This window comes from Phoxinus phoxinus (genome assembly GCF_949152265.1).
Source record: "Phoxinus phoxinus genome assembly, chromosome: 5".
Classification (NCBI taxonomy): Eukaryota; Metazoa; Chordata; class Actinopteri; order Cypriniformes; family Leuciscidae; genus Phoxinus; species Phoxinus phoxinus.
The window spans coordinates 39,354,197-39,366,327 of NC_136880.1; the positions used below are offsets into that span (position 1 = coordinate 39,354,197).

The window sequence follows — 12,131 nt, forward strand, 5'->3', positions numbered from 1 at the left end:
TTTAGATTACATTTCTAAGAATTTGATCCATTCTTTTAAAAAAATTATTTCTTAAGTTTTATTCATCTGTGACATTTAAGTAACACTTTCCAATACGATTTAATTTATTAACATAAGTTAACTACAGTTAACATGAACTAACAATGAAAATACTTCTAAGCATTTAAACATCAACTAAAATCTGTTAATATTACTTAATGGACTGTTTAATATTATTTAACATAAAATAAAAGACATATTTTTTTTATTAAGTCATGTCAAGTCACATTCATTTAATATAGCGCTTTTAACAATAGCCTATAGATTGTTTCCAAGCAGCTTTACAGTGATAATAGGAAATGAAAGTAACTGAACCAGCTAAAGTTAGTTTCAATTGATTCACTTCCGTGGCAAATATCATTATTAGCTTAGCTAACACGACACCGAAACCTTTAACCCGCTCCGGCTGCTCCCACAACAACAGTGTCTGGTGGCTCGAGAACGCAAACCTTTAAAGAGGTTCCAAGGTGCAAGCCTTGGCATTTTTTTGGGAAAAAAAGTTATCTCTGCAAACTTCAAAAACGCAAACCTGTGAGTGCGCTGAAGGCGTGCACATGCGTATTTCGTATTTAGTCTACAGGTATGCGCGTTTGAATATATAATACATAATTATTTATCGCTTCCGCGTAGCCACGTGAACCGGAAATAATTTGACAGCGTTGTATCTGTACAGAGGTAAAGGGAAGGGAGGGAGACCTTCACAGGGGAGAGACTAGTTGACACTTCAGGACTGCGTTGTCGTCGTGTCCAGGCGCTGGTCCTTCATCAGATCTGGATACGGCTTGGATCCGGTGGACTGCGGTAAACCTCGGGATAAACAGAGATACTATTATTAGCGTATACGCCATTCTATGATGTAACGAGTATATCGGGATTTAAGGGAAGTGTTCCCGGTTCCGGCTGATCCATAGTACAGCCTAACATTGAGTTATAGAAGTTTATAATGTATTATGTGAATGCTAGGTCAAAGAGATGTGTTTTTAGTCTAGATTTGAAGTGACAGAGTGTGTCTGCTTCCCGGACAATTTTAGGAAGACTGTTCCAGAGTTTTGGTGCTAAATAGGAAAAAGATCTACCGCCAGCAGTCGATTTTGATATTCTAGGTATTATTAACTGGCTGGAATTTTGAGATCGCAGTAGACGTGAAGAACTATAATGCGTTAAGAGGTCGCTCAAGTACTGCAAACCATTTAGTGCTTTAAGTAAACAGCAATATTTTAAAATACCATGTTTAATAGGGAGCCAATGTAGTGTTGACAGAACGGGGCTAATATGGTCATACTTCCTGATTCTGGTAAGAACTCGAGCTGCTGCATTTGAACTAATTGTAGTTTGTTTATTAAGCGCGCAGGGCAACCACCCAGTAGAGCATTACAATAATCTAGCCTTGAGGTCATAAACGCATTAACTAATTGTTCCGCATTTGTCATTGAGAGCATATGACGTAATTTAGATATATTTTTAGGATGGAAGAATGCCGTTTTACAGATGCTAGAAACGTGGATTTCAAATGATAGACTGGTATCAAAGAGCACACCCTTGATCATTGATGCGCTGATTAATAAAAACTCTAGCTCATGTTTCCATAGGGGAGAATGCCTGGAGAAAGCTACAGTATCCATTATCTGTTTGTTACAATAAATTGAGAACTAAAACGTCATGTGACTCACTTTGGAAAATAGATGTGTTCGACTTTGGCTGCATTTGAAATCGCATAGCCTACTTATATAGTTGGTGAAAACCGAATGTGACAAAAGTTGCCTACTCTCAGAAAAAAGGTACGAAAGCTGTCACTGGGGGCTGTACCTTTTCAAAAGGTTCGGAGTAGACATTTGACAACACTGTCGAAAAATTCGTTGTCGACTCTCAGATACCAGAGGCTAGTAGATCAACGACATCAAAGCAGACGGGACATTCTTTACAATGTCTTCTTCATTCGGGTTCAAACAGCATGAGGGAGCGCAATAATGACAGAATTTTAGCAGATTATATATATTTTTTTGCCGTAAAGTGATTCGTTACATCGCGAGACCTGATATCACACGATACTTTCTGATGTGGCGGCCGGCGGCCCACCGCCCCAAAGTCGCAAGGGTGGTTTTTCCACTCACAGGCGATAGGGGGGTGCGAAACGACCACCATTCAACCCGAAAAAAGTAATATAACCATTCCAATGACTCCGAAGCTGTTCAGTTAAGGTAAAAAACGTGCATAACCGTTCACCTTTAACCGATCGGCAGGATTTGCCGCTTGCTGTCGTGGAGTTGAAAACGGAGCAATTAAGTCTGACACTTCCTGCTTCCCGTAGTGACGCTCCCACTGCGTTTGTGTACATTATCATCACAGATGAAGTGGATCAGATGCAATATTTGTTAAATGCACACACGTTTCAAATGTTTTCATGAAGCCACAGAAACACTTTTTATTCAGTAGTTTACCGTATACTGCTTAATACAGCGCCTATGAGAATAAAGTTCAACATAAGCCTATAATATTTATAAGTGAGGTATATATATTTTTAGCAGTTTTATTTTGATAAAAATGACACGGTATAGCATTAAGATTACATGAAATATTTTTACTGCTATAATGTTGATGGCATCGGCACAGTCTCAAGTCGGACAACATTTCTAACAGGCATGCACTGCTTAAAGTCAGCACAGCGCCACATGAAGTCAAACACACCTTATGATATCATGAGATGAGATGAAACTGCCCTGAGAAGCTGCTCTGATTGCTGAAGGTTTGAGTGCTGAACCTCTGCGAGAGCCGACGAAAGCCTCCGGCCCATGGCAGGTATCTCCTGAACTTCTTCCCTCCAAAGATGTGGACGAGCGGGTTCAGACAGCAGTGGGAATACGCTAGAATATGAGTGATAATGTAGATGTACTCCCAATCATTTTCCCACACCGTCTTACTGAACACAGCGACGCCTAAAGACCTCAAGGAGACGAGGAAGAGGAAGATGTTATACGGCGCCCAGCAGATGAAGAATCCCACTGCGATGCTTAGGATGATACATAAAGCATGGTTTCTGCTTCCTATGCGGCTCTGATGGATGCTAAAACCCATCCGGGTGTAGCAGAACGCAATAACCAGGAATGGCAGCAGGAAAAAGAGAATAATCTGCGTGAAGTATCCAAACAACTCTATGAACATCGAGCTGTAAATGGGAATGCAGAAGACGCCGTCATGACTTTCCTTAGTTTCAGAGAAGATCATTTCAGGCAGGCTGAAGCCCATCGAGATCAACCACGCCACAGTAGACGAGACGTGTGTGTACAGTCTGCTATTGCCGACAGATGACGCGAACACCGGATGCACGACCGCCACATATCGATGGACAGTCATGATTGTGAGGAACATCATGTAACTGTAAAGGCCCAAGAAGATGCACCAGCTGAACAGCCTGCAGGCCAGTTTCCCAAAGACCCAGCCCCAGATGTGAGTCGCGGTCCAGGGCACCAACGTGAAGGTGAAGATGAGGTCGGACGCTGTGAGATGAAGGAGCAAGCAGTCCGCAGAGCTGCTCAAACCCACCTTCTTCAAGACCACCCAAAGCAGAAAGCTGTTTCCTGGTAGACTGATGCAGATGATGAGACTGTAGCAAATGGCGCTGATTATCGCCAATGAAAAATTATCTTCCTCTAATTTAATCAAAGGATAATCATAATCCACATATGAGTTGTTCATGTCATAATAATAGCTGAAATTATCGTCTTTGTGCAAAGTGTCTCTATTCATCATCTGTAAAAAAAAAAAAAAGTATGTTTTACTAGAAAAGAAAATACCACTTTCTACCAAATTCTGTTTAATTAATACAATGTGTGAAAATTGTTTACAATACTTTTTTTTATTATAGAATGAAAGCAACACAGATTCAATAATGTGTAAATATTATGTACAGAGATCATAAAAAAAAACATATAAAATGATAAGTCTGGTCTGCCATAAATCTGATTATTTATTTATTCTCTAATTTACTGTATGTCATGCTAATGCTGTTTTGTTTTTTTACATGAATCACAAAATTATACATTCAGAATCGTTTTTTTTTTTTACACAATTATTTTCCGTGCAATGACTATTTATAATGATCAAAAAGCACTATAAAGTTAACCTTTTACAGTATATTCCAAATCTTTTGAAGACATGCAGAACAGAAAAAAAACAGATTTTTGGAAAACTTACATAATTAGTATACAGAAAAGAAATATACAAATATACATTATATACAAAATATACAAAGCTATAGTTTGGAATGTGGCACATGAGTCATATGAACAATGCAATGGTACTATTTGAGAAACTAAATAATGACAGAAACTTTTATTTTTTGAATGATCATTAAAGTCATTAGAGAAAGAAAGCTGTAAAACAAGAAATACCTTGATTGTTGAGGTGATTGTTCCTTAAAATATTTGGCTTGTCTGTCATAGAGATACTGAAGAAAACATATTGTTCTGCATGTTTCACGCTCCGGTCACATGAACGTCCAGCCCACTCATTACCACCCAACTCATTAACACACATCTTAGATACATTCACCTTAAAGTGAATCCCTGAACAATAGGGATAACACAAATCATTTCCACTATAACTCTTAACATTTATAATACAGTGAAAGAGTGAAAACATAAACATCCATACCAGGAGTTTTGCTCTTTCAAATATTATAAAAAGATTATTTTATTGAAAAAGTATATATATATATAGTATATAACAATGTGTGTGTGTGAGTGTATATTATATTATATAAACACCGTTTGTTACATGCGATTAACTGTGATTAATCTATTTGACAGCACTAATTTAAAATTGTCAAATTTTAAAAGTATTTTAAAAATAAAAAATATATATTTTTTACACATTTTTGTTTTATTTTAAATTAAACATATCTAAATACACTAAAATGTTTCTCCAGGAATAAATAAATTCATATATATATATATATATATATATATATATATATATATATATATATATATATAAATTACAGTTTACTTCATGATTATACTAAATAATTCAAGTAATTTTCAGTGGAAAAAGCGAGATTTGTTTTAAATGAAACTGAAAGAACTAAAATGTTTCTCTGGGAATAAATAAATGCATCATGTTTGCGTTCTCCATTTTTACAGTGTGTTCAGCTCTGTGGCGTTTGTTTGTCTCACGCCACAGTTTTCATAAGCTCCTTCATTCGTGTACGGATGAATCCTGGAGTCGCTGGGATCCGTGGGTCCTCTGTAGGGCCCCGACTTCCTGAGTTCAGGAGAGCAGAACAAAAAGCTGAACAAGAGATTTCTGTACTTCCCTCTGAAAATGTACAGCGCTGGGTTCACGCAGCAGTGAGAAAACGCCAGAATTCTGCAGACGACAAACGCAACATGCAGCTGCTCATGTTTGCAGGGATCAAATTCATAGATGGACATCAACACGATGATGATATGATACGGACCCCAGCATATAAAGAAAGCTATGACAATACACAGCACCAATAGCACAGTCCTGTATTTCTGCCTGGTCGACGTTGACATGAGAGTTATAATGATTTTGGTATAACAGAAAACAATGAGGGCAAATGGTACGAGGAACAGCATAATGAGTTGTGAATAATATCCCACATTTTCATCAACCGTATTTGTGCTTGTACAAGCATAAGTGTGGACATGGTCTTTTTCTGCCTTTGAGGCTATAGAATCTCTCAAGCAAGCAATCAAACTTATGATCCATGCACCAACACAGGCAACTTTTGAACATTTGAGCCTTCGTCTCTGTGTTAGCCAACAACTTCTCACCACCACCACAACAAAACGGTCGAGGGTCATGGCCGTGAGAAGAATGAGACTTCCATAGATTCCCACAAAATAGGCCCCAGTCATGATCTTGCAGGCGACGTCACCAAAAACCCAGTGATGAAGAAACTCCACACACCAGAAAGGCAACGTCAGCGTGAACAGAAGATCGAAAAGTGCTAAACAGAACATGAAAAGGTTGGTGACCCTTTTCAAGCCTTCGTAGCAAGTGAGTGCACACATGAGGAAGCCATTTCCAAGGATGCTGAAGCAGAAGACCGTGGCGTAGCAGACGGCTGTGGTCTTTTTATAGTCATCGACTTCACATAATATGGATAACACATTGTCAGTCTCATTGTAGTCATATGAGTAATCATGGCTGCTGGTTGTGCTGTTGCTGCTGCTGGTCGAGTTGGACGGTTCCATCTAGCACGAATATAAATGAGCATTTTACAACACCGTTTCGATACATTTCAAATCAAACTATTACAGTCATGCACAATCAAAAAGCTATGCAACTGTTTCTTGCATCTTCAGTATATCAAAAATGAAAGAACACGAAATGACTTACCTCAAGGTTTGTATTTGACCGGGTTGAATAACTTCTTAAGGACAAATGTCTAAGTGGCAATAGAGATCACACTTTTGCGCAGTCATTTCCTTTTGCTAATGCGAGCAGTTTCACAATGAATAACCGTGTGGCTTGGCATTGGAGCATGTCTTCTGGGAAGTCTTGACACATTGGTCTACAGATCCTAATACACTATAAAAACAGTTTTTTTTTTTTTTCAAAGTTGTGAATAAAACAACGATTATTGTAGTGCGTTTTAAAAGAAAATACTATTTTAGTCTTTAAAAATTTCACATTTAATTCAACGTGTTACATGCTATTTCTTTGTTTATGTTTATCACTAGTAATTTCTGACTGAAAATTGTTTTTATACCAATTTTTTTACATCACCCCAGTGTATTTACACTGACATTTTTGTGAATTTAAGCGATTCCAGTTCCTTAATTCTTTTCCTTTAAGCATATAAATACTTGGGGAGAAATGCAGTTGCATTGCCTCTTTTTTGAGATAGTTTCAATATTATTAAACAGGTATTGCACAAGGTAGGACTTTTAGTGAGTTTTCACAGTCTTTTTAGTAAGCACCATAAGTGCTATCCAAAAACTGCCTTTTATATACATTTTTATATTAATATTTGGGGGGAAATGCAATTGCATTGTCTTTTACATTAAGATAATTTCGATAATATAAGCAGGACTAGAACTAATTAAACAACTTACATACTCACAAATTTCATGCATATACGTACTGCATATACTGTACTTTACTGTACTGTACACATATACTGTATCTTTAAGACATTGTCACTACTACTAGTAACTTACTTGTCGGTTTTATTGGTATAAAGGTAGCCTATACATGATCTTGCCATTACCAGGGCCATTCTCTATCAGATGAGATACAAGAACATGCTTCAGTGCACGTTCACAAGTATTCACGAAAACGACTAAAAAACAATGTATTATGCATGCCAGGCCAGTAGATGGCGATGTCACTTTGTGAAGAAACACTACATGCCTATAGACTGATCACATAATATGCATGTAAATGACATCAACGTTTTCAGGCCCTGGTTTCAAAAGTTTGCGTTTTTTTGTTGTTGAAAATGTTGTTGTGTAAACGGCCCCTTAAGTGACGGACATAGACCAGTAAGAGCTGTGTGTGTAAACCTCACTCCCCTGGCCTCAAAAGGTGCTCTAGAGGCTGCGGTCTTTAACGTCCTTGTTAGCGCGACCACCTCCCACACCAGAGACTCTGGTTCGAATCCCGCTCGGAGCAGGTCGAGTTGAACCAATTAACGTTGGTGCCGTGACCCGTATGAGAGTGAGGTTTAGGGGGTGAGTGTAACTGTCGTAGGCCAGTAAGAGCTGTGTGTGTAAACTTCACTTCCCTGGCCTCAAGAGGTGCTCTAGAGGCTGCAGTCTTTAGTGACCTTGTTAGCGTGCACACCTCCCACACCAGAGACGCTGGTTCGAATCCCGCTCAGAGTGGGTTGAGTCGGACCGGTTACACTTAGTCACATTGTGTTGCTGCTTTGTCATCCCCGAAACAGCTACATCTGCTTTTCGACCAGTGGCAGACAGGGGGAATATTGGGGAAACCCGTATAAAAACAGTCATCATTCTGATTGCGAATCATTCAGTCATTGCGATTCAGTTTGAGGCCGCTAATGGCCCAGACGTGACACACTACCAGTGTTGGGGGAAATGCACAAGTAACTTGAGTTACGTAATCAGATTACTTTTTCAAGTAACTAGTAAAGTAACGCATTACTTTTAAAATTTACAACAAAATATCTGAGTTAATTTTTCAAATAAGTAATGCAAGTTACTTTGTTTTCCCATTTATTGACTGACAGCTCTCCTGTCCTCATGTTGAGACAAATCAAAGTGCATAGAAAAAACTATTCAATATTCCTCAAAATGAATAAAATCTGTGAAATGCAGAATCAGAATACTATGCAAACCTCCAATAACTTAATGTTAAATAAAACATAAATTTTTATGCATTTAATCTCACTTTATTGACCAATGTACTTGCTTCTGACCTTCGATGATGCAGTTAAATAAGCAAAAATGACTAGATAGATAGAAAGGTTTGCTTGTTTGCTTTCCTCTTCTGTACACATTTTCTTCAGCCTGAGAATTATTATTTCACTTTTGGTGTGAAAGGGTCTTCACATTTGCACAAAAAATATAACTTTTGTGTTAAAAAAAAAAAACAAGCTCAGCCGAGGGGGGGAAAAAGTAACGCAAAAGTAACGTAACGCATTACTTTTCTAAAAAAGTAACTAAGTAATGCAATTAGTTACTTTTTAAGGGAGTAACGCAATATTGTAATGCATTACTTTTAAAAGTAACTTTCCCCAACACTGCACACTACACACAAAAGACATTGGACTATTAGTCTAGACAACTTATTAACAATTCTGCATAGTATTAGAGCACACACATTAAGGTAGAGTATGCCTCCCGAGCAAAGTTTGCAATCGTCATTTGTTTTTTCCTGGACACACAACCAAAACATATACCAGGAGACCACACTGAATCAGCTAACCACTTATGACTGCTAGTGTCAAAGCTGCGGCGAACTGAGCCATAGATCATTTAACTGCTGAATGTACGAGAAACAATGTTGTCAGGTAAAATTAATTTGTATTCTTTGTGACTCAGTTCATTATAGACAGAAAAGGCCCATGGACATTGTGCAGTGAAATATGCACAAGCTTTCAAAACAATTCACCTTATAAAGACAAGCATTAAACAATACATGATAATGTTCATCAAGTTAAGCATTATCTGTAGATGTATCAATGCATGAACTTAATTACAGAAGAATTTTATTAATTGATTTATTTAATTATTATAATATACGTCTTCATTTTTCAAAGTTACTCGCAGAAAACACCCAAAGAAACCCGGCCACAGCTAACATGCAAGCATTTTACATTGCATGAATTCATTTTAAGATCATGTATAGGGTCGGTTAGTCATCTGAAAATGTGTTACCCATGGTGGCAGAACATCCTGACAGGTGTTCTGACTAAATGTGCTATAGGTTATACATCTGACCAGGTTTTTCTCATGCTCATGCAATGTACTCATGTTTTTTTAATTTACATATTTTAATGGTGATTTGGGACCACCGACATAGATCATAGAACCACTGTGTGTTTGAGAGACTGGCAGAGGATGTGGTTGGGTGCAGTTTATTTGCATTGTTTGTGGCTCATAAACGACATTTGTGACAGAAGTGCAGGAAAATATTTATTGCACATGTTTTCAAAACCATTAATAAATCAGAACTATATTGAAGGATAAATTATAAAGATTCACTCAGTTTGAGTTTGGAGAAATTGTAAAAGTGGAGAAATTGCATACAGTACGTTGAGCAGTTTATTTTTTAAATCGCTTATTTTTGTTAATAAAGCTATTTAAAGTTAATAAATCAACTTAGGAAAATGTGAATTATGTGAAACGCATGCATAATGACAAATCACAGCTAACATGTTTACTACTGTTTATACAACCCATATTAGTTCATCATTTGTTGCATCAAAAGATAGATTAATACAATGCAAATTAATTTAACACAGTAAATATATAAACACACTTGTAAAATTGCATCCGATTTGAAGAGCTTTTTTACAGGCAGTTTTAGTAATATAATTAGTTAGTTAGAAACATTTTTAAAGGTTTGTTCAATTACAGTACAGAAACTTTACATTGCATTCATTTTGTTGCTGAAAATCAGTTGTAAACTCATTGTTTTGGAGTTATTTTTAAGCATGCATTGCTAATACATTGATATTTCTTCGCCGTTGGAGTAAATAAGCCTGCTGTGTCGATTCTGAGGCTCGATGTTCTTCTTACGGAAAGTCCATAACATTTTCTTCAAGTGGTTTCTGAATTTTATCCCCATAAAAACATAAAACACAGGATTCAGGCAGCAGTGTGAGAAAGCCACCATCCGAGAAATGTACATCCAATAGTCGACAGATTCACTGACCTTACACTCATTAAAAGGAGAGATTCCCCATGCAATCAGAGAGTCCAGAAATATGGCCACGTTGTACGGCCCCCATCCCAAGAAAAAAAACACCACTATGAAGAGGATGAGCTGTACTGTCTTCCTACGAGTGTGAGATGTTGGTCGAAGCAGCCGTGTCAGGATCACAGTGTAGCAAAAAGCAATGATCACAAATGCGACAATAAAAAATAAATTTTGCATGTATACAGTTTGAAGCTTCCAGTTGATTTCACCGTCAAAGTCACAAAGCTGCACTGTCATTGTTTCAGAAGAGCTGTCCACAACGGAGTTGAACATGGCTTGCGGGATGGCAGCGCAAAAACTGATGATCCAGACGACAATTGAGGTGGCGTAGCAGTGCAGGCTCTTCCGAGACATGACCACCGACATGGGATGAACCACGGCCATGTAGCGGTGGACAGTCAAAACTGTCATGAAGATGATGCTGCTGTAATATCCCGTGTAGAACACATAATTAATTGCTTTGCAAGCAGGATCTCCAAGAGTCCAGCCATACATGTAGTAGTAGGCCCAGAACGGCAGGCCAAAGGTAAAAATCAGATCAGAGAGAGCCAGATTCAACAGGAATGTGTTGGTGAGGGATTTCAGATTTTCATACTTCACAAGGACGTACAGGACCAATGTGTTTCCCACACAGCTGAACAGAACAATGATGATAAAAAAGATTGGTGTGATGGCTCTTCCAAATTGGTCAACGTTTGTCTTGTTACAGATTTCGTCTTCTGTGCTTTCATTGGGATAATCATAGTATTCAGTCGAATATTCAATCATTGATTGGGTTGCCATCTTGATGCACAATAAGGCTAATACAAAAATAAGATGAGAACCTCTGAAAGGAGTAAAACATAGACCTGAAAAATAAATACATATTTTGTTTTTCTTGTCTGTAAACACAACTGAAATTTGCATAGATAAAGATTGGCCACTAATGTCAAATTTAAAAGGTTTAAATATAGCCTAGTGTAACTGATCACAATGAGTCAAATATAATTAACTATTTTGAGAAATAATTAATGATTGCATTGATAATTATTGCAAATTGTTCATTAACATGCACTTCAGAAATATGGAGAGATGAGATGTATCACTTACCTTTATGAAATTCTACAGAGAAAACTTTAATGGAAACAGGCGATGGCAGACTGAGCGAGTGTGGCTAGGTAGCCTAACCTAAAAACTATGAAACTTTCTGAATATATATTTGTTCCTATTAGAGTATCAGTAAAGAGTTCAACCCACCCAATAAATGATGCTCAGATCCCCATCCTCAACCCCAATAGGCCCATGTCCTATTTTCTGTTCCTTAGATTCGTTTGCAAGATCCAGAGAGGCCTTGCCATTTGACAAAAATGGACTTGAATCAAGAAAGATTCATCAAAAAAAAAAAAAAAAAAAAAATCACATTGAGTTGACAAATATGCCTAGGCTATATATTAAATATAGATTATGTTTAAAACAGCTTTGCTACGAATTAACTTAGCCTACATTTGCTATCATCTCATTTTATGAAGCACCTGCTAATAAGACTCTAAAGAAGCTATTGATACAACTAACAGTTAATGGTTGGTTTTGATCTTTCAATCCGTGTTAAATGTGTCTGGCCATACAGTAACACTCATATTGTAACATATTTGTTAACGCCTGAGTTTGTTTGTGTTTTTGATAATCATTATGCGTTC

The 12,131-nt window shown here is 37.4% G+C and overlaps 2 protein-coding genes across 2 annotated transcripts; both read right to left on the reverse strand.

Moving 5' to 3' along the window:
* Positions 1 to 697: 697 nt before the first annotated feature.
* xcr1b.1 (chemokine (C motif) receptor 1b, duplicate 1) lies at positions 698 to 11,676 on the reverse strand. Its single transcript, XM_079613397.1, has 5 exons — positions 11,545 to 11,676; positions 10,199 to 11,303; positions 9,411 to 9,453; positions 2,725 to 3,786; positions 698 to 846 (listed from the first exon to the last, which is right to left on the reverse strand). Exons 2-4 carry the CDS (start codon positions 11,236 to 11,238, stop codon positions 2,734 to 2,736), a joined length of 2,136 nt encoding a protein of 711 aa, XP_079469523.1. The 5' UTR covers positions 11,239 to 11,303; positions 11,545 to 11,676; the 3' UTR covers positions 698 to 846; positions 2,725 to 2,733.
* xcr1b.2 (chemokine (C motif) receptor 1b, duplicate 2) lies at positions 5,052 to 6,528 on the reverse strand. The gene is made up of 2 exons (XM_079612822.1): positions 6,403 to 6,528; positions 5,052 to 6,257 (listed from the first exon to the last, which is right to left on the reverse strand). The coding sequence occupies exon 2, from the start codon at positions 6,255 to 6,257 to the stop codon at positions 5,172 to 5,174; it is 1,086 nt and encodes a 361-aa protein (XP_079468948.1). The 5' UTR covers positions 6,403 to 6,528; the 3' UTR covers positions 5,052 to 5,171.
* Positions 11,677 to 12,131: the final 455 nt, after the last annotated feature.

Coding starts and splice junctions, on each gene's coding strand:
- xcr1b.1 (XM_079613397.1), bottom strand. CDS start 11,238: ATGGCAACCCAATCAATGATTGAATATTCGACTGAATACTATGATTAT. Junction 9,454..10,198: donor GAAGAAATATCAATGTATTA/GCAATGCATGCT, acceptor TATAACCTATAG/CACATTTAGTCAGAACACCT. Junction 3,787..9,410: donor AGGATGTTCTGCCACCATGG/GTAACACATTTT, acceptor TTTTTTTTACAG/ATGATGAATAGAGACACTTT.
- xcr1b.2 (XM_079612822.1), bottom strand. CDS start 6,257: ATGGAACCGTCCAACTCGACCAGCAGCAGCAACAGCACAACCAGCAGC.